This window comes from Peromyscus leucopus, chromosome 2 (assembly GCF_004664715.2).
Source record: "Peromyscus leucopus breed LL Stock chromosome 2, UCI_PerLeu_2.1, whole genome shotgun sequence".
Taxonomy (NCBI): Eukaryota; Metazoa; Chordata; class Mammalia; order Rodentia; family Cricetidae; genus Peromyscus; species Peromyscus leucopus.
Window position 1 is genome coordinate 5,688,420 of NC_051064.1, and position 20,870 is coordinate 5,709,289.

Consider the following 20,870-nt stretch of genomic DNA (forward strand, 5'->3'; position numbering starts at 1 on the left):
AGTATTTTTCTAAAGCCAAAAGCTAGTAAAGCCAAAAGCGGTACAGCTCCAGACTCACTGTTTGCATTAAACCAGTGACAAAACCTCAAAAATACTAATAAACTGCTTTCCCTTGTTTTGAGGATTTTAAAGTGGCTTGTTTGCTTTTATAGGTAGCTTTCTGTCATCCAGCTACTGTAAAAATTTTGCACAACTATTAGGGTAAATAAGGCATTTTACCAACGGAGCCCCAAACCGCGAAGCACCTAGTTCCATATCCTTTCAATCTTTCATTGGAACTGATACTTAAACTTAGACGACTTTCCTTCTTCTTTTAAAGGCTGTATTTTTTTAAGTTTACCATGAATATATTTTTGAGCTGACAAAAGTGTTTCAGGGCAATGTCGCCATCTTTAGCAGAAAAACTACCTTTCCCAGAATGCATTTCCCTTATATCAGTCCATAATAATATCAGTCCCTTATATCATTTCCCATATTTTTTATCGGGTTTGAGAGTCAACTAGTTCTCTTTTACCAGACTTGCTTACAAATTCTTGCCCGGGAGGTTTGAACAAAGTTTTTTGCTTTTGCAATGGGAGATTTGAACAAGCATTTTACATTTTCAGCTATGGGACATTGGGAGGTTTTTGGTCTCTCAACTGGCTTCAACAGGTGTTTCAACTTCATCAGACACTGGCTCCCAAATCAGAACCGCACCTGCCTCGTTAGCGCGCATTGAGGCTGGCATTTCTGATAGCAACTTTCCTTGGGGCTTGTGTTTGTTTTAGCCAGTCAGTGAAAAACAAGATCATTTACAACAGCTTTTCCATAGCTCCTTCAGAGATTTTCTCCCACTGATTTATCTCATTTTGCTTGTTCCGACCCCCCCCCCCCAGGTGCAGAGCTTCAGATATCTGAGGCTCTGTTCCTCTGCTAGCTGCTTTTGGAGGTAGGGGCTTTTTCTCTCCCCCTGAATCTGCTGCCTCCAATTCTAGCAGCTTTGTCAGGTCATACATTTTCTGGGGAGGAATCTGTCCCCTCTGTTTCTTCAGAGTCTTTCTCCCAGACAGTTCCCAGTTTGGTCTCAGTTTATCCCCTCTACCCCAGAAACGGTTTCCGACACTACAGCGGCAGCTTTCCCTGCTACTGAAGGTAGGGGTTTTTTGTCCGTTTCTGTTTTCCGGGTCTGTGTGATTTGCATACAGACTGAAAATCTAACAAGGGAGGTTTTTGCCATCTCTAAACTCCCATTAGGACAGGTGTTTTGCCTCATCAGGCCTTCACCTGGCCCAGTCCCCAGTGGGTTGTGTTTGCTTGTCTGGGTACTCAAGGACAGAGCTTATGCCAGAGGCAATCACCCCTCAGGGCTACACCCCCTCATCTGATGGCAAGTCAGTTGAAACAAAGCTTTCTCAAAGAGGTGCTTTCTCTGACAGAAAAGAAAGCTTTACTCTTGGATAGTTCTGTTCTGCCCTGGCTGGGCTCTTTCCCCAGACAGCGTTCTGACTCGGCAGCACGACTGCTTTAGACACAGTTCAGCTTTACTGTTTTCCCAGAAAGGTCCTTACTCTGATAGGAAACTTTTTCTCAGATTTCTTTTTGCAGCTGTGGACCTATCAACCCGGGACTTGTAGAAAAGTGGACAACTGTGCCGTTCTCACTGGCTTTAGTTTTGTTTGTTCATTAGCAATCTTCCCCTGGGCCCTGCACCTTCCTGCCTCAGCTCTGTGCTCCAGGAAGTTCACAATTGCAGGAACCCTAGTATCCCCGAAATGCACTCCAACTCAGAGATGCTGGCCAGTCGCCTCTGGGTTTTTGGTCAGAAGCGAGGATACAATGCTAACAGTGTTTGCATTGCTTCAGGGGATCTTTGCATTGGACGATTAGGAGCACCTTTTCATTCTGAAACACTCACTCAAAACCTTTGCTGCTTCAGCTCGGCTGTAACTGAAAAGCTTGACTTTTTTGCTTTTCTCAGGTAAAGTTTCCGGCCCTTTTGGGCTCTCTGTAGCTCTTTACCCACACTCTCCCAAGCGTTTCCCTCAGGGGACTTTGACCCACTGTCTTACTAGCTTCAGGAGACAGAACTTAGAAGAGGTTTTTAGGAACTTGTCCTTGCCCCCTGCATTGCAGGGAGGATTTTTTAATCTTGAACGAGAACTTAGAGAGGCTTTGCTGTTGTCTTAAGAGTTTTGTTTTCCCTTAGAGCTAATCACAGGTGCTCCCCATACTAATATCTTCAGGTGATTCTAATTTTTGTCCTTCTGAGAGAGTTCTGAAAGGCTTTAGTTTTTAAGTTTAAGAGCTTTTGAGAAAGATTAAGGCTTTTTAGAGAGTTTCCCCGCCCCCCCCAAATTTTCCAAGAAAAGCTTTATAGTTTGAGAAAGTTTTTTTTTTTCCCCCAGGAGAAAAAGACCAACTTTTCCCAAAACTTCAACTTTAAACTTTGACTTCTTACACCCCCCCATTTTTGCTTCAGGGAGAAAACTCTCTCCTGCCGCATGGACTTAGCATTTCAGCTGTCCCCAGGTCAAAAGCTTCCATAGGAAACTTTTTCTTCCCCATAAGCTCAAAGAGCTTTTTTTTTTTTTTTTTTTTTTTTGGTTTTTCGAGACAGGGTTTCTCTGCGTAGCTTTGCGCCTTTCCTGGAGCTCACTTGGTAGCCCAGGCTGGCCTCGAACTCACAGAGATCCGCCTGGCTCTGCCTCCCGAGTGCTGGGATTAAAGGCGTGCGCCACCACGCCCGGCTCTCAAAGAGCTTTTTTACTACCCGTAAAGCCCAAAGAAAGATTTTTTCCCCCAGTTTGCGTTTATAGCTCCCAATGTTAGAAAATTGAAGAGTTTTTCTGTCTAGTTGCCTTACTTCTTCCTACACAATCTTACACTTCTAAGTTTTTCCTAGACTATATTACTACCCAATATCTTATACTTATTTTTCACAGATAGAAATTGAGAAAGGGATAGAAGATAGAAAATTTTGACAGAAGAGAATTTCGCTGCAGCATCGGACATCCTTCCAGTCCACTTTCCTTTTCTCTCGAGGATAAAACCCCTGCCTCCCCAAAAAATATATATAAGAAATATATATTTTCCATAACACCAGCATGCCTTTCCACTGGCAGGGCTGACTCAGCACTTTCACCAAAAACTCTGTAATAAAACTATTATTTTCCTTTATCTTTAGTCCCTATTACTTTGTCTTTAGTCCCTGTTCATTTGTCTTTAGTCCCCCCTTTTTTCTAGTTCCCCCCTTTTTTTTCTTTAGTCCCTTTTTTTTTTCTTTAGTCCCTGTTCGGGCCCCATTCTGCGGGGCGTTTACCCACCACTCCCACAGCTCCCCAGAGTTTTCTTGAGTGCGATCAGCAGGAAATAATAGATAGAAGGATTTATAGCAGAGAATCTTGTGGAGATAAACAGATAGAAAATAAAGGATAGCCTCGAGAGGGCCTGGAACCTATTCCAACGGACCCCGACTGTCTCTGGCCCAGGGTTTTTATAGAGACGCCAAGGGGTGGAGAAAAAGACCTCCTCCCCCAGCACAGCCAAGTGCAGACCATCTCAGACACCTGCACTCAGGCCCGTGGTCCTGATCATCCTCTATGTGGACCTGCTGGGTAAAGCCACGAGGAACCTGAGAACGGGCTCCCACAACTGAGGATGATTTTGAACTCATGATCTTCCTGTCTCACCACCCCAATGGTGGGGTTGCAGATATATGCCACTTGCCTAGTTTTTATGCAATACTGTGGATTAAACACAGGAATTTATGCATGCCAGACGAGCACTCTGCCAATTGACACTATTAATAGTAGGTTCCCAACTGGTCACAGTAATTCTTGTCTTAATTCTCTGGTATTGATTCCTCTTCACATTGCTGCTGTAGTTATCTCTTCAGTCTGTCTGCCAATCCAATACTTACTATATGTATTTTTTTTTTTTGGTTTTTCGAGACAGGGTTTCTCTGTGTAGCTTTGCGCCTTTCCTGGAGCTCACTTGGTAGCCCAGGCTGGCCTCGAACTCATAGAGATCCGCCTGCCTCTGCCTCCCGAGTGCTGGGATGTATTTTTTTTTTAAAGCTTGGATTTGGGTTCCATCACATACCTACCTATCTTTTGGGAGGCAGAGGCAGGTGGATCTCTCCGAGTTGGATGCCAGCCTGGTGTACAGAGCTAGTTCCAGGACAGCCAGGGCTACACAAAGAAACCCTATCTTGAAAACCAAAACCCACACAGGCCTTGAACTTGAAATTCTCCTGCCATGGCTACCCCAGTCACTGCCACCATTATAGGCCTTTGTCACTAGGCTCAACTCTGTTTAATTGATTACAGCCCTTGTATATATAGTCCAGGGTGGCCTTGACCTTGTGATTCTCCTGCTCATATCCTAAGAATTAGGATTATGGGCATGTGCCACAGCCTGGAAGTGCTGCTTGTTTATAAGTCTGATGGAAGTGAGGGCATTTACATGTGGCAAATGTGTTAAGTGCTGATTTGTGCTTTATGGACATTAGATTACAGTTCTTGTATGAATCTAGAATTTTAAGGATGCTATAGATCATCCTGGTTATCTTTTTAAAATGATATCTCATTTATTTAGAATGTTCATCATCCTGCCCTATTTTATTCATTTTTATGTGCATTGGTGTTTTGCCTGCATGTATGTCTGTGAGGGTGTCAGATCCCCTGGAAGTGGAGCTACAGATAGTTGTGAGCTGCCATGTAGGTGCTGGGAATTGAACCCCCGTCCTCTGAAAGAACAATCAGTGCTCTTAACCCCTGAATCGAATACCCTAGAACTGGATTTAAAGGAATACATAGTGAGATCTCACCCAAAATCAACAAATGGAGGTAGTTATATCTAATTATTGCAGCCATTCTAATCTACATTACTGGGTTCTACAATCAATTTGTGTAAGATTTGTGGCATTTGTCACACAGAATGTCCTTATTTTAAAAAAAAATACTCAGTCAAAAACACACCCATACTATACAAATCACTTTGTAACCATTTTTTTCCTCATTACAACTGTAGAATAGCACCAATAATATCTACTTTTACAAATAACACCAGTAATTCCTTTCTCACTACTATTGAAGGACTATGCTATGTGTAACAGCTATTAAGAAAGCCCTTCAAGGAGCTGTCGAGATGGTTCAGTGGTTAGGGGCATTTGTTGCTCTTGCAGAGAAACCTGGGTTCACCTTCCCAGTACCCACACATTGGCTGAACTGTGTATTTCAGACTGGCCTCAACTGTGAACTTCTGCCTTGGCTCCCCAAATTCCATGATTACAGGTCTGTCCATCGTGCTGCTTGTTATTTAAACTTTGAGCAGTTTACTTGTAAATGCTAAGTCACGGCTTCCACAGACCCTGCATGGAAGTGCTGCCACCTTTTGTCAAATGTCAAACAGTTTGGCCTCTTCCAAGGGTTCACACCTTTACTACAATACCCGCTAGGTAGAACTTGGAAGCGATCAAATGAGCCTGGTTGTAAGCCAGGTATACAGCATACACAGTTTAAAGCTAGGTCTGTACCTAAAAATCCCCTTCCTTTTTTGTGTTTCCTACTGTCTGTGGAGAGCTTTGGCGAAGTTACTGATTTTTATTCAGGTAGTCTGTTTTTAAAAGGACCTAAGTTTTATCAGGTTAGTGTGGTTGGCTTTTTCATAGAAAGTTACGTTGTAACAGTGTTTATCATAGGCATTTTTAGAATTGTCTTCTGTATTTACATAAGTCAAATATTTTTACTCTTATGCTTAAATATTTTGAGATTTTGGAATGTTTATATGCAAGATCTATGTTTTTAAAAAATGGCCTTTTAGAACTGGGGTGGACCTCATCTCATGCATGTTGTGTGCAGGAAGAGGGAAGAGGGAAGGGGGAGACAGGGACATAGTGAAGCACCCATCCTTCGGCATCTCACTGTGGATCACTGGCCTGGATCGTAGATCACCTGCCTCTACCTTAGTGCTGGGATTAAAGAGTCGTTGTACCATGCATGCTCCAGCTACCCCTTATTTTTGAAGTCTCACTCTCTTTCAAAGCAAAAGGTTGGACTTATTCTAAAGAAGAGATTTGTTTCACCTGTTTTATTCTTGACTGTTAGTTTTAGTAAAGGAGAAATAGTTAATGTACAGCATGGAACATTCTAGTATGAAAGGATGGGCTTGGGGGGTTTTCTGTAGTAGAATGGCCTCATGAAACTAAGGTCCTAAGGTCAGTGGAAGATGAGTGCCAGCGGTATACTGCAGTTCAGTTTCTACTATAGTTCACATTCTTCATTCGTGACTGCGTATGTCTCCAATGCTGGCTGTATCCCTGAACACAGAGATCTATGGGATTAAAGGCGTGTGCCACCACCGCCACACTCTGTCTATGGCTCTAATAGCTCTGACCCCCGGGCAACTTGATTTATCAACATACAATCAAAATCACATTTCAGTACAATTAGAATACCACCACACATAGGTTTACAGGTGGTCCATACTGTTCCATAGTCTGTGAAGCACTGACGTGTACTAGAATACCAATACTTTGGGGTTTTGTTTTGTTTTGTTTATTGGTTTTTTGAGACAGGGTTTCTCTCTGTAACTTTGCATCTTTCCTGGAACTCACTCTGTAGTCCAGGCTAGCCTTGAACTCAGAGATCCGCCTGGCTCTGCCTCCCGAGTATTGGGATTAAAGGCGTGCACCACCACTGCCCAGTGGGGTTTGTATTTATTTATTCTTTCATTTATTTATTGCTAGACTGTTAACAATTGGAAAGAGTGCAGAAATAACGCAAGCCATATTGAAAGTGGTGGGAATAGAGCTCTGCCTGGAGTGTTTGCCTAACTATTAACTGAATGAAGCCACAGTTATTTTTTTTTTTTTTTATTTTCAAAACAGGGTTTCTCTGCGTAGCTTTAGAGCCTGACCTGGAACTCACTCTATAGACTAGGCTGGCCTCTCCCTCCGGAATGCTGGGATTAAGGAGTGCTGGGATTAAAGTCGTGCGCCACCACTGCCTGGCCACAGTTACTAATTAAAACTAATGTTAACAATATCACTATCATTTAAGGAAGGCCTCACAGATAGTGAGTTGCCAAAGGACACACATTCTGAAATTAGATCATACTCTTATTTATGTCATGTAATTTTTTTTAAGATTGATTTAGTGGGTGTGTGTTGGGGGGATGCAGTTGCTCTGCACCCAGAAGATGGTGCTATATCCCTTGGAACTAGAGTTAACAGATGGTTGTGAGCCCACTTGTGTATGCTGGGGATTGAACCCAAGTCCTCTGCAAGAGCAGCTAATGCTCTTAACCACGGAGCCATCTCTCCAGCCCTGTATCATAATGTTTTGTTTTTCTTGCAGGGCTGGGGACTGAACCCAGAGCTCCCAGCCCCCCAACTTCCCCTCTCCCCTTAGGCTGGCCTCAAACACACTGTGTAGTCAGATGGCCTTGAACTCCTGATCCTCCTGCCTCAGGTTCATCCATTTGAGCTGTAAGGTGTAGCTTAATTGCTATATAAGAATCATGCTAAGTAGAACTATAATGAATACCTGTATGCCTCATGAGATGTAAAATTTATATACATTAAAGCCTCTTGAATTCAGGAATTTTTAAACACCTTATAGATGAGATATAATATTTGTGACCTTAAAGAGAAAGTATTTTGAATTATAACTGGATATGCTAGTAGTAGAAGCAGTTTTTCTCCTGTCCATCTTAACATTACCACTAGTTTAGATTTAATTAACTTCATTGACCTAAACTGTTTTTTTTTTCAATGTTTGCTTAGACTTAAAATTTACCTTTTCTAATAGTGTTAGGTAAGGTGGTATGCCTGCTGTGTTATGACTAGGGTTTTTTTTTTTTTTTAAGTTTAGTGAGAAGAGGAGGGCTTCTGCTTTCCTATCAGATAAAGCCGACTAATTTGGTTCACATAAATGAAAGTTTCTTAAAATAACTTCTTTTCATTTTAAATTTTCTTAATTCATATCCATAGCTTATATTTGAAAAGAGGGACCAATGAAATCCTGCTGATCCTCAGTAAGATGTGTTCATTTAATGAGTTGCATCACACACTCTTTTTTCATTCCTTTCAGTGTTTAGTATGGTGAACATTTCTGTCTCAAAATGTATAATTCATGAATTGATATACTTGAGTATTTTTTAACTGTTTATTTTGACAGTTACATTTGTTTTCTTTGGATTGGGGGCTTTACAATGAAAATAAAGTTTAATGTTAATGTTTTCCCTCCAATTACAGGAGTCAGAAATACCGTCAGAGGAGGGGTACTGTGACTTTAATAGTAGGCCAAATGAGAACTCTTATTGCTATCAACTTCTTCGACAACTAGATGAACAGAGAAAGAAAGATATTCTTTGTGATGTCAGCATTGTGGTGAGCGGGAAAATCTTTAAAGCTCATAAGAACATCCTGGTTGCAGGCAGCCGTTTCTTTAAGACTTTATATTGTGTTTCAAACAAAGAAAGCCCTAACCAAAACAATACTACCCACTTAGATATTGCTGCAGTTCAAGGTTTTTCAGTCATCTTGGACTTCCTGTATTCTGGGAACCTGGTGCTCACAAGCCAAAATGCCATTGAAGTGATGACAGTGGCCAGCTACCTTCAAATGAGTGAAGTTGTTCAAACTTGCCGGAATTTCATTAAAGATGCCTTAAATATAAGCATTAAGTCAGAAGCTCCAGAGTCTGTGGTTGTGGACTATAATAATAGAAAACCAGTTAATAGAGATGGCCTGACTTCATCACGGGAACAAAAAATTGCCAGCTTCTGGGCGACACGGAATCTTACCAATTTAGCAAGTAATATAAAAATTGAAAATGATGGTTGTAATGTCGACGAGGGCCAAATAGAAAACTATCAGATGAATGACAGTAACTGGGTCCAGGACGCTTCTCCTGAACTGGCTGAAAATGAGTCTCAAAGTAAAGCAAAAGTGTTTATTTGGAATAATATGGGCTCTCAAGAGACTGGCAAAGCAAGGAGGAAAAACCAAACTACAAAGAGATTTGTTTATAATATACCACCTAATAATGAAACAAATTTAGAAGATTGCTCGGTGATGCAGCCACCTGTTGCCTATCCAGAAGAAAATAAGGCCCTGCTCATCAAGGAAGAACCAGGTAACTATCATGTGTGCAAAGGTATCTGTTTTCATTCTAACTGTAGTTCAAAAGTAATTTTGAAATTGATTTTTAGTTATGAAAAGTAATAGAACAGGGGTACTCCAATTTTGGTGGTGGTGGTGTGTGTGTTTATGAATACCTAAGTATTACATATACAGATTCTTTTTGTCTTAGGATAAGGTTAAAGCTCTTGAAATGCATAAGATGAAGCTGTCTTTCAGTCAGAAATGCATTTAAAAAAAACGTAGCCAGAACATTAGTTAGTCAAATCATCCAACAAGAGCTCTATCTTATAAGTGATAAATAAATGTCTTATAATTTATTAGACAGTAACTGAAAGTGAAATAGTTGTAGAGCTTGTTTTTGTTTCACAACACTTTGGAAAATTGTAAAATTGAATTCTTGAGTTAGACCCTTCAGTGTTATCAAGGATTCTGACTCCTGCTGGCGGCCTCTTCTCTGTTTACTATGACTAGAGGGAGTGCTTGGTTGTGGTGGGTAGTTTGTCATTTTGAAATATTTGTAGGATCTAGTTAACATTCTTTTTATTTTAGCATATTTATTGCTATAGAAGTTTGCCAATTCAGAGATGACTCTTAATTTGTTTAGAGCTTGGCTGCTTAGCACAGGTATTCAGAAGCAGGAGACTGTTTTTCTTGTCACCTGAGTCTCATTATCCTTTGTGTAGCTGAGGAGGTTGGTGGGGTGGTTTGTTTTTGGAGAATTGCAGTTTTTCTTTTCAAACGTAGGCCAAAGAGACCTTTGCTTTCAGTATATTCCCAAGAGAGTATATGCAAAAATCTTAGCATGTCTTATTGGTGGTAAAGACCTTTTTAAAAAATGGAAAAGACTGCTGAAGAATAGAAGAAATAGAGTGGACATTTTCTTTTACCTTAGTTTCAACTGGTTGTTCCCAACTTTGAAGCATCTGGGGTGGTGGGGAGGAGTGGTTGAGATTTTCTACCCGTATTTTAGGTTTGTGTACTATTAATTGTATGATCTTTTTTTTTTTTTTTTTTTAAGATGCCTGTTTACCTCAAAACATCCTTCGTCTGGGCAGGGTTGCATTTTGGAGGCAGGCAGGCAGGTCTCTGAGTTCAAGGCCAGCCTGGTCTTCAGAGCATGTTCCATTATAGACTGTCTCAAAAACAAACAAACACCATGCCTGTTTGGTGTCTGATTTATATGATAATGAGGATGAAGTATTTTCTGTTAAATGTGTGTGTGTGTGTGTGTGTGTGTGTGTGTGTGTGTGTGTGTGTGTGTGTAAAAGCCATCGCACACACATGGGAAAGTCAAAGGACTGCTTTGTTGCGTTCTCACTTTTCAGAAGGTTCCAGGAATCAAACTTGGGTTGCAAGGCCTGCAAGCCAGGCACCTTTCCCCACTGAGCCATCCTGCAAGTCACAGAATTGTTCTTCCTTTCCAGAAGGCAAGCCTGTGAAATGGTTTTTGACCTTTTGGATTTGAGTTAGTTTTCACTAGTGGAAATGAGCATGCATATTGGATGTCCTTCTTTTGGTTCATTTTTTGTTTGTTTTTGAGACAGGGTCTCCCTATTAGCTCTGGCTGTTCTGGAACTCATATGTAGACCAGGCTGGCCACAGACTCATAGAGATGCATGCCTCTGTCTCCAAGTGCTAGGATTAAAGGTGTGTGCCACCCTGCACTACTGCTGTTCTTTTTCCTTGTATTTTATATCAGTTTTTATCAGCAAATCCCTGATGAGACCTTTTGTTTTGTTTTTGCGACAGTCTAAAGTAGCACAGGCTGCCCTCTAATTGACTATGTATCTGAGGATCACCCTTATATCCATCTTGATCCTCTTGGTTCCACCTCCCAAGTGCTGAGATTATAGGGGTATGTCAAAACTCCTGACTCTGAGGCAATTTTTATCTAATAATAGATACCTCAGATAGATGATAGATTTTTTTTTTGTTTGTTTGAGTTTTGTTTTGTTTTTCGAGACAAGGTTTCTCTGTGGGACTCTCCTGGCTGTCCTGGAACTTGATTTATAGACCAGGCTGGCCTCAAACTACTGAGATCCACCTGCCTCTGCCTCCCAAGTGCTGGGACTTAAAGGGTGTGCCACCACTGCCTGGCTTCAGCTTGCACTTTGTGTATTGACTTACTAATGTAGAGGTCCTGGCCAAAAATGGTAATGTAGTATTCCAATATGGTAGTAACTCTAGAATGTTTAATTAAAATTATATGGGCGCGCGCGCGCGCGCGCACACACACACACACACACACACACTGACAACTTGGAAACGTGCATATACTAACCCTTTGGAAAATAAGCAGGTGTTTTGGGTGATGGCATAACTCATCAGAGAGAACCCTGTTCTTAAAGTTGGCACCTAAGGACTGGAGTGACCTAAAAACCAGCAACAAACAAACAAACACAATAGTGTTGACCCATGGTGAATACTTTGAAAAGTCTTAACACTGTTAGCAATTATTTTAACATCTTCTCACCATATCAATTGCTTAGTTCTACCAAAAATTGTTGGCAGTTTAATGTGTCAGTTTAATCTCATCCTAAAAATGATTCTTTCTTGCTTTTACATCATTTATAGCACTTTGGTATCTAAACTTGCTTCAGTCACAAATTTGGTTTCATTGTGAGAAGCTGCATATCAGCTGGTGAAACTTGTAATTTCACAGTGCCTCTAGAACATCACTCAGTGGCAGAAAAGTGGGTCTTCTCTCACCAACTAGTTTGTCAGCACAGGGAAGGAAGTGACCAGTCAGGTCAGTGTGTACAGCATTCATGGACAGCTCGTACTCTGGCCTTGCTGTTGGACGACCCTGTTAAAGCACACGCCTGAGAACTAGAGGTGACTGCACTGTCTACATTTTGTGATTGCTCACAAAACAGTTCCAGTAGGCATTGCTTTTATCAAAGCTGCCTAGAACAGAAAGTAAGAATGGAAGATTGTAGAGGCCACTCATTTTCTGTGGTATTCATCTAATAAAAATAAATGTTCAATATCTGAAGCTGATTTTTTTAAAAAATCCCTTAAAAATGTAGCTAATAGCAGCACTGAACTGTAGTCTTTTATTTTGTTAATAAGCAAATTATACTAGCTTCTAAAAATGCTTTATAATTGTTATTTATACAATGTTATCCAATGTGCTTCCTTTTTCCCACTTTGCCCCAGAGTAATCCAAACTGCTACTCCCAATATATTTTTAAAAAGAAGCAGGAAAAGATCGTGACTTTTTGATTTTTGTTTTTTAGACAGAGTTTCCTCTTTGTGATGGCTGGTCTTGAACTCAGAGCACTTGCCTCTGTTCCTCCAATGCTGGGACTAAAGGCATGAGACACTTTCTTATACCTTTAGAGTACAATCATTAATCTTAGGTAGTTCCTATGCCTTTTATGTAATAAAAATCAAAATAAAGTCTCAAAAAGGGGGGTGGAGTTCAGAGCATTGTCTGCGCTTCCACGAGTCCTGAGTTCAATTCTCGGCGCCCACTTAGTGGCTCACAATAGGCTGTGACTCCAGTCTTCGGACCTGACTCCTTCTGATCGCACAGGCACCAAAATGAGAAGTGGTGCACATGCATGCAGGGAAAACTAATAAAATAGGTTTCTAAACAGGAAGGAAAATAGACCTTATTAAGAACTTTATGATCAAGAAATAATAGTATGAGAGGAAGCATGAGACTGACCTTTTTTTCAGACGGTGTCTTACAGTGGAGCTTTAAAGAGCTGACCAGGACTAACTCCCTATGTAGACCAGGCTGGCCTCAAACTCACAAAGATCCTTTGCTTTCCCAGTGCTGGAGTTAAAGGTGTGCATTACCATGCCTGGCTGGATTTTTAATGTAAAGAACTGTAAACATGATGCAGCATTGACCAAAAAGCTGTACTTTGTGGTTTGTAAAATTGAAAGGTCATAGACCACATCTATGTAAACAGAAGGCACTGTAGACAGCTCCAGTGAAGATTTGTCGTTAGTACTTGTCAAAGAGTGGCTCTTGCTCTTCGCTCCAGGTTGGAACCCTGTATCAGGATAGCTGGAACCTTTTAGGGATTCCAGTTGAAGTTACAGGTAATCTACTTAGAGTTGGATCAAGTGAGATCAAGTGATGAAGTAAGAGCCCAGGTTCAGTTAGACATTGAAAACCAACTCCCCACTTTATGACTATGATTGGTATGATTGACTAAGTTGAGGCTGTGAGTGTCTTTATTCTTTGAAATACATTGCTGTTTTACAGGGGCATATGAAAATAAATGACAAGCATAAAAGCACGTATCTACTGTGGATCTACTGTGGTCATGTCTAGTGCCCTTAAAGTTGGGAAAGACCTTTGAAGTTATTTATAACAGTTTGCCAGTGCTGGGTACTTTCTGCCAAATGCTAGATAATTGGTCTTACATAGCTTGGCTTGTTTGAATACTGACAAACATGACCTTCTTAAACAGCCTGTGTATATGATAAGTGTTATTAGAAGTTGCCTTATATTGAGCCAGAATTAACTTCTGTAATGCTCTCATTCTGCCATTTTTTTCTGTAATTTCAACATAGTTTTAATCCTTTTAATTGGATTAGAAATTGAAATAACACCTGAATCCTTGTCTTTCTAGTTTAAGTGCCATTCCCTCTACTCTGTTGAATATAGAGAAGTGAACTTTGCAAGAAAGTTCTTACCAATGTAACAAATACGTGTATGTATTAAGGCGAAGGCCTTTCTTTCCCAAGATTATTCCCTAGTGAAAGGAGAGTCTTCAAATTCATGTCTCATGCTAAAACCTTAAATTCACAAACTTCTACATCATTATTGGTGCTTAAATTTTTATTTATTAAGAGAAAAAAATTAGTGAAGTGTTTTTTGCATAGATTTAAAGCTTTATTACAAACATCTGAAAAGTACTAGTGAATATTTTGAAATCCAAAATCAACACTTGACACATTTGGACTTGTGAATAATCCCTTAAAGGAAACGTTGCTTCCCTCAGGTCATAAGTCTGTAGTTTGTAACTGCAGCTCTGAAAATGTCTTCTTCTGTCATAATGGTGAAGGTGCAATTGCATCTCATAACCTTTTCTGGAGGTTTTATTGAGGTGGGACATTGTGATTCTTTAAGCTAGCATATCTTGTTTGACTTAACTGGATTGTCTTGATCATATCTTTGATGTATCTATACACCAAAATACATGAAGGGGGAACCTGGAATATTTTAAATTTTTGTCCTTTCATATTGGATTTATAGGACAATCTGAAAACTTGGCAATCAAGTAAAGGGAAAAAATTCTAAGGATTTTTTTAAATCCTTTGCTAAACTGATTTGTTGCCGGTGAATTAAATTTTAACCAAATTAGGTGAAATCTAAGATTTAAGATTTAAGATTTAGTTACTAATTTATTTTTCAATATTGAGTTTAAATGTAGGGCCCTGTGAATGCTAGGCAAAAAATTTACTAATGAAGTATACATTTAGCTCTTAAGGGTTTTTTTGTTTTGTTTTGTTTTTAATTCTGACACAGATGTCCTGGCTTTCATTGAACTTTGTGTGTAGCCCAGGGAAACCTTGAACTTTCAATCCTCCTGCCTCCGCTTCTGAAGCATTTTGGTAACTGGCATGTGCCACCACAACCTGTATCTTTTTTACAGATGGTTGTGAGCCACAATGTGGTTGCTGGGAATTGAACTCAGGACCTCTGGAAGAACAGCTAGTACTCTTAACCTCTGAGCCATCTCTAGCCTTTTTTATTATTACATTTCTAATTTTGCATGTTACATATGAAAGGGTACCACAGTGTGCATTTGGAAATCGGAGGACAGTTTGCAGGAGCTGGATCTCACCTTACACCTCGGGTCCTACGGAGCCAACTCAGGACAGTGGACTTACTTGGTAGTAAGCTTCTTTACCCACTGGGCCATCTCACTGACCCTAGCTTCACATTTTTAACTTGCATAATTGCCTTTTAGTGAAATAGCATATAATTTGGTATTTAGAAAGCAGTTTTTGAGGAAACAGTGCTCAAAGTACATACCTTTAGGGAATCCTAATAAAGCATGTATCCAAAAATAATTAGTAATTCTAATTATAGGAAACTTTTAATTAGAGTTATACGCTAGCCAGCATTTCTGTTCTCCTATGTTTGTGGTGATAATTGTTGATTATTATTACTTTGGGCATCGCAAAATTCTTAAATGCTTTCTAAATTATACATATTCTTTTTGTTTTTGTTTTTCAGACAGGGTTTCTCTGTGTAGCTTTGTGCCTTTCCTGGAACTCCCTTTGTACACCAGGCTGGTCTTGAACTCACAGAGATCCGCCTGCTTCTGCCTCCCGAGTGCTGGGATTAAAGGTGTGCACCACCACCACCACCACCACCACCACCACCACCACCACCACCACCACCACCCAGCTTTTGGGGGGGGGGGGTCTGTTCTCTTATCATGTAACTCACAGGGGCTGAACTCAGGTCATGCCTTTACCCACTGAGATAGTTCACATGCCATTAAAATGATAGTTTTATGATTGTTAGACATTTTTGAGCTCTCCCACTGTTTGACCTTGTCATATTGTATGTATGAACTGTTCAAAGTAGAGTCTAGAACTGTTCAAAGTAGAGTTTATTTTGGTTGAGATGTGAGTTTTAGGTATGGTTTTGTTACTTAAGAATCCTAGTGTACCTCAAGCAATCTCTAATGGGAAAGGAGGAAGGCAGCCAGCTCAATTTAGAAATTATATAATATCTCTAAAAACCCCATTTTTTTTTTAAAAAAAAAAAAAAAAAAAGAAAATATGCTTCCCAAGTCCTGGAGTTACAGGCCTGGCCACCACTTTGGGGCTGCATGTTGTGGTTGCAGGGTACTGCCTATACCCCAGTGGGATGTTGGACTTAATGTGCATTCTCCATTTATGGACTTGGGCTGGATTCCAGATGTTTGATAAAACTTTCGGGCATCTTTGTTAAAGACTATGTTGGGAAGAATGAGCCAGATTTAAAAAAAAAAAAAGCCATTTTCATTAGGAGGAAGGTTTATTGCTCACTTTAAAAATTGGTAGTTATTGGGTCATGAAATGGTACTAAATAAGAATTTTAAAATAATTTAAAGAGATGGAAACTATAAGTGTCTACCATCCCCCCCATTACTTTTGCTCTTGATATTTTTTGTTTATTTTTCTTTTTGGAGATTATCTCTTGGCGGTTGAGGCTGGATTTGAACTGATCTTCCTATCTCTGCCTCCCAAGTACAGGGATTATAGGTCTTTGTCACAGTGCTCAGATTTTACTTTGCATAGGTCTTTGTCACAGTGCTCAGATTTTACTTTGCTCTTAATTCTGGATTCCTTTCTTTTCTGCTTCATTTGGCTGTATTGGTGATTACTGCCTATAAGTTAGAAACACCAGGGACGGAGGTGAGACTAAATGAACTTGAGAGCTGAAGAAAGCCATACGCAGATTAGTCCATAAGGGCATTTTGTGATTGTGTGCTGCAGGCATCAAGTGGTCTGAACACCATTAAGGTGGACCTCTAAGTTTGGAGAAGAGGTAGTTTGTTCTGATTTGGTAGTGCAAGGCATGAACTGGGGGCCTATCAGAGCTATTGTGCATCTATCAGAGCTAGTATCCCATCCCTCAAGTTTATATAATACTGAATATTTAGTTTCTGACAGCAATATAGTAAGTTGACCAGACTGTTAAATTTATCTTTTTAAATTTTTACATTGAGTGTTTTGCCTGCATGTATGTCTGTTCATTATGTGCAAGGTTGGTGCCCATGGAAGCTAGACAAGAACTGAAACTTTAAAGATGATCGTGAGCCTTCATGCGCATGCTGGGAATTGAACCCAGGTCCTCTGGAAGAGCAGCCAATGTTCTTAACCACTGAGCCATTTCTCCTGTTTTGTTTTTACAGTTTTTTGTTTTGTTTCATTTTTTTTCAAGACAGGATTTTCTCTGTATAACAGCCCAAGATGTCTTGGAACTCACTGTGTAGACCAGGCTGGCCTCAAACTCACAGCAATCCACCTGTCCCTGTCCCTTACCTCTCGAATGCTGGGATTAAAGGCGTGTGCTGCCACCGCCGCGCCGCCGGGCTCTCTCCAGTTTTGAATATCTATGTCTGTCTCTGTAGACAGGTGTGCACATCCACCTTTTTTGTTTTGTTTTGTTTTCTGTTTTAAAGATGGGTCTCACTCGCCTGGGACCTGCTTTGCCAGGTGGGCTAGACTGGTTGGCCAAGAAGCACCAGGGATCTTCCTGTATCCACCTTCCCCGCACTGGGTTATAAGTGTTGGACCCATACCTGGGTTTTTTTTTTTTTTAATTTAAAATTTTTTTCTGGGGATCACAATCATGTTCTTGTGTTTGCAAGGCAAATGCTTTGCTCACTGAGCTATTGCTCTCCAGCCACAGTACTTGAAAATTTTTATTCTCAAAGCTGTACTCTTTGAAAAATGTTACAATGTAGTAAATGAAACTTTTCCTGGGACTCTGGAAACAAAAATTTTAAATCTCAAGGTATCAGCATATTCTAGAAGTTAAGATTAAGAATGTCTTACCTGAAACTAACTTATAAGCAGTAATTCATGATATATTGGCTGCATAGGAATTATGGGGAAGGTTGAAGTGTGGGAGGTGGGCTGGCGTTGAGAAGAGAAAGCTTGGGAAAGAGAGTTGGTATGGTGGTGTGTGGGTATTTGCAGGGAGAGGAAGAAAGACATTCATGGCAAGGTGGCAAGGGACTGGAATGAATGGACAAGAGAATAGGAGAAATGGTGAATTGAATGGAAGAGAACTCAGATGTGTTTAGGGTTAGATTATAATTGTATTTGTATGCCAGATTATAAATTGAATTTTGTTTTATGACTCGGGAAATAGAAGTTTCTTAAGCAGAGATTTGATCTGTTTAATTAGAGAGGACTGAGTTACAGAGTGTGCTGAGGGAACTAGTTAAGGACTATTTGTTGGCAGAAAAAAACTATTTGAATAGTGAGAAGAAGAATCTATGGAGGCTAGTATAAGCAAGACAGGGCAATCAGTCCCTTGAAACAGTAGTTTGAGGGAAGGAAAGCAAGTTCTAGGATGTTACAGGAACTAGCATTTACAACATTTTTTTTAACATTTTGTTTTAAATGAAATTACTGGATAGGAAAGAGTGAAGAGAGAAAAATGCCTGTGCCTGTTTATGAAAAATGGGCTTGCTTTTAATAAACTATATGCAGACATTTTTGTATGCCGTGATAATAAATTATGGAGTATGTTTATATGAAAGTGAAACTTGTATAGATCAGAGTCTCAGAGTTTTTGTACAAGGGAATTTTAGCTATTTTAAAATTTCTCTCTACTCATATCTCATTCTTTTCAAGAGTATTGGTATCCTAAAGAAAGCTGGGGACCACAACCAGATGTCGGGGAGACCTTCCTCACCCAGCTGCAGTGCAGTGTGCACAGGCAGGTGTTTTGTACACACCCCTCCTCAGTTCACAGTGACCACTAGCCTACTCTTGTCCAAGGCACACCTGCTGTGACTGCTGGTACTAAGATTAACCTGATTTGCTGGTAGTACCTTGTTTCATCCTGTGTTTTATAGCTCAGTATTTCATTTAATTATATCACTTAATATAGTTTCGCAGTGCATTTTGTGGTGAACATTTTGAGACATTCTTATTAAACTGCCGAGACTGGCCTTGGATTTAGACATCCTCCCACCTAAGTTTCCTGATTAGCTGGTCTTATAAACAAATGTGTATATGTGCCTGTGTGGGCCCTCATTTGGAGATGAGGGAATAACTAAGTTAGTTACCTCTTAGATACAGATTTTGGGTCCTCAGATTTGGGGTCAGGCACCCTTACCTGCTAAGCCATCTCACAGAATACCCCTTCATCTTTTGGGGAGCAATGAAGGGAGAAACAGATACCCAAGAGTTTATTTTCTAATCTTAATTTTAGAGAAAAAGATGGTTTAGAGTTAGCTTTGCTTTTTTGTTTGATTGTGTGTGTAGTGTGTGTGTGTGTGTGTGTGTGTGTGTGTGTGTGTGTGTGTGTGTGTGTGTATGCATGCATGCATGCAGATTTTGCCTGGATGTGTGTCTGCACCACTTACTTGCCTGGTGTAGGCAGAAGCTAGGATGTCAGATCCCCTAGAACTGGAGATACAGACAGTTGTGAGCTGCCCTGTGGGTGCCGGGAATCAAACTTAGGACATTTGGAAGTGCAGCCAGTGCTCTTGACTGTTAAACCAATCTCTCCAGCTCAAGAGTTAGTGTTACGCCCCATAATGAAGAAGACCAATTCCTAAGTAAAGTACCCTAATGTGAAAGCTTATTATCGGCTGGGAAAACTCACTCATTGAGATTTGATTTTGATATCAAGAACCAAGTAGTTGGTCCCTTCAAGAGATGTAGCTTAATAACTATCCCATAGTGTATTTTTGAGTTGTGAAGGGAAACGGTGTATTGATTTTGGATGAGAAATTCTGTACTTAGTATCCATGTAGGATTAAGATCAGGGCTTGAAGATTCCATTTTTTGCAGTGCTGAGCATTGAACCCAGGTGCTTTCCCACTGGCCTACATCAGGAGACCCCACAAATTAAACTTAATACTTTAGGGTAGGAGATAGGAAGTGCCTCATTTAAAGAACTAGTTCATACCTGAGATCATGAATGAGGCCAGCTGGTTGAGGATGCTTGCAGCAAATCACTATAGAACAGCCCTGTATTTGAAACCACCTTGACAGAAACTGCCATAAGAGGTGGTCTGAACACTTAAGAAATTACTTCCAGCAGGGCATGGTGGCACAGCCTTTATTTAATCCTAGAAATTGAAAAGCAGAAGCTCCTATGGGTTCGATGTCAGCCAGGGCTACATAGTGAGTCACTGTCTCAAAACAAGAATAATGACCTTCCCCAGACACTGAGAAAAGTAGTAGTTTGGATAATGTTTAAAAATTTACTTCTTGATGAATTAAATGTACTTTTTAAGAAAGCAAAAACCACTAAATTCTGGGTAGATATTTTCAGTTTGGGGATGTTTTAGTATAGTTACTAGAATTACTACCATTAGGTTGCAAAGATCAGACTTATTCTAGCTGATACTTAAGAATATTTTAAAATACTTTTATTTGTCATGCACTGTATAATAAATCCTGGGAAAACATTACAGACCTTGCTCTCAAGGAGTTTATCAAGGGCGTTCATTCCAAGTGAGCTGCTGGTATTCCCCAGTTACTCTAGCTAATAGTTGCACATGCTTCCTACAGAGAAAACAGATACTAACATTCTTGAAATGTGTCTAAACTCTGACTTCAGATCTCGGTATATTCCTGCCTCCCCCGCCCGTGTGTGTGTGTGTGTGTGTGTGTGTGTGTGTGTGTGTGTGTGTGTGTGTGTGTGTTAGTAGAGAAGAGGTATGTGTGTCGAATTACTGGTGTGAGCCTAGCATACTCAGCACTGTTTTCTTGAATACTCCAATCTGAAGTTGTAGAATCTTTTTAAAAAGATTTATTTATTTTATGTATTTTATGTCCATGAGTTGCTATCTGCATATATGCCTGCATGACAGAAGAGAGCATCAGATCCCACTATAATAGATGGTTGTGAGCCACCATGTGTTTGCTGGGAATTAAACTTAGATCCTCTGGAAGAGCAGCCAATGCTCTTAGCCACTGAGCCATCTCTCCAGCTCCAAGTTCTAGATTCTTAAAAATATTCTTTCTCTTTGTTGATATATGTTCAGTGTCCTTCATGTCTTTCAGTGACTTCTGGCAGCATTTAAAGATG

At 40.2% G+C, this 20,870-nt stretch overlaps 1 protein-coding gene across 1 annotated transcript in view; it reads left to right on the plus strand.

Moving 5' to 3' along the window:
• Positions 1–20,870, plus strand: part of Zbtb10 (zinc finger and BTB domain containing 10) — a 47,775-nt gene that overhangs the window by 13,713 nt on the left and 13,192 nt on the right. The window contains exon 2 of the mRNA XM_028887545.2: positions 8,237–9,119. Coding sequence (XP_028743378.1) covers positions 8,237–9,119 — 883 coding nt within the window. The remainder of the gene's footprint in view (positions 1–8,236; positions 9,120–20,870) is intronic.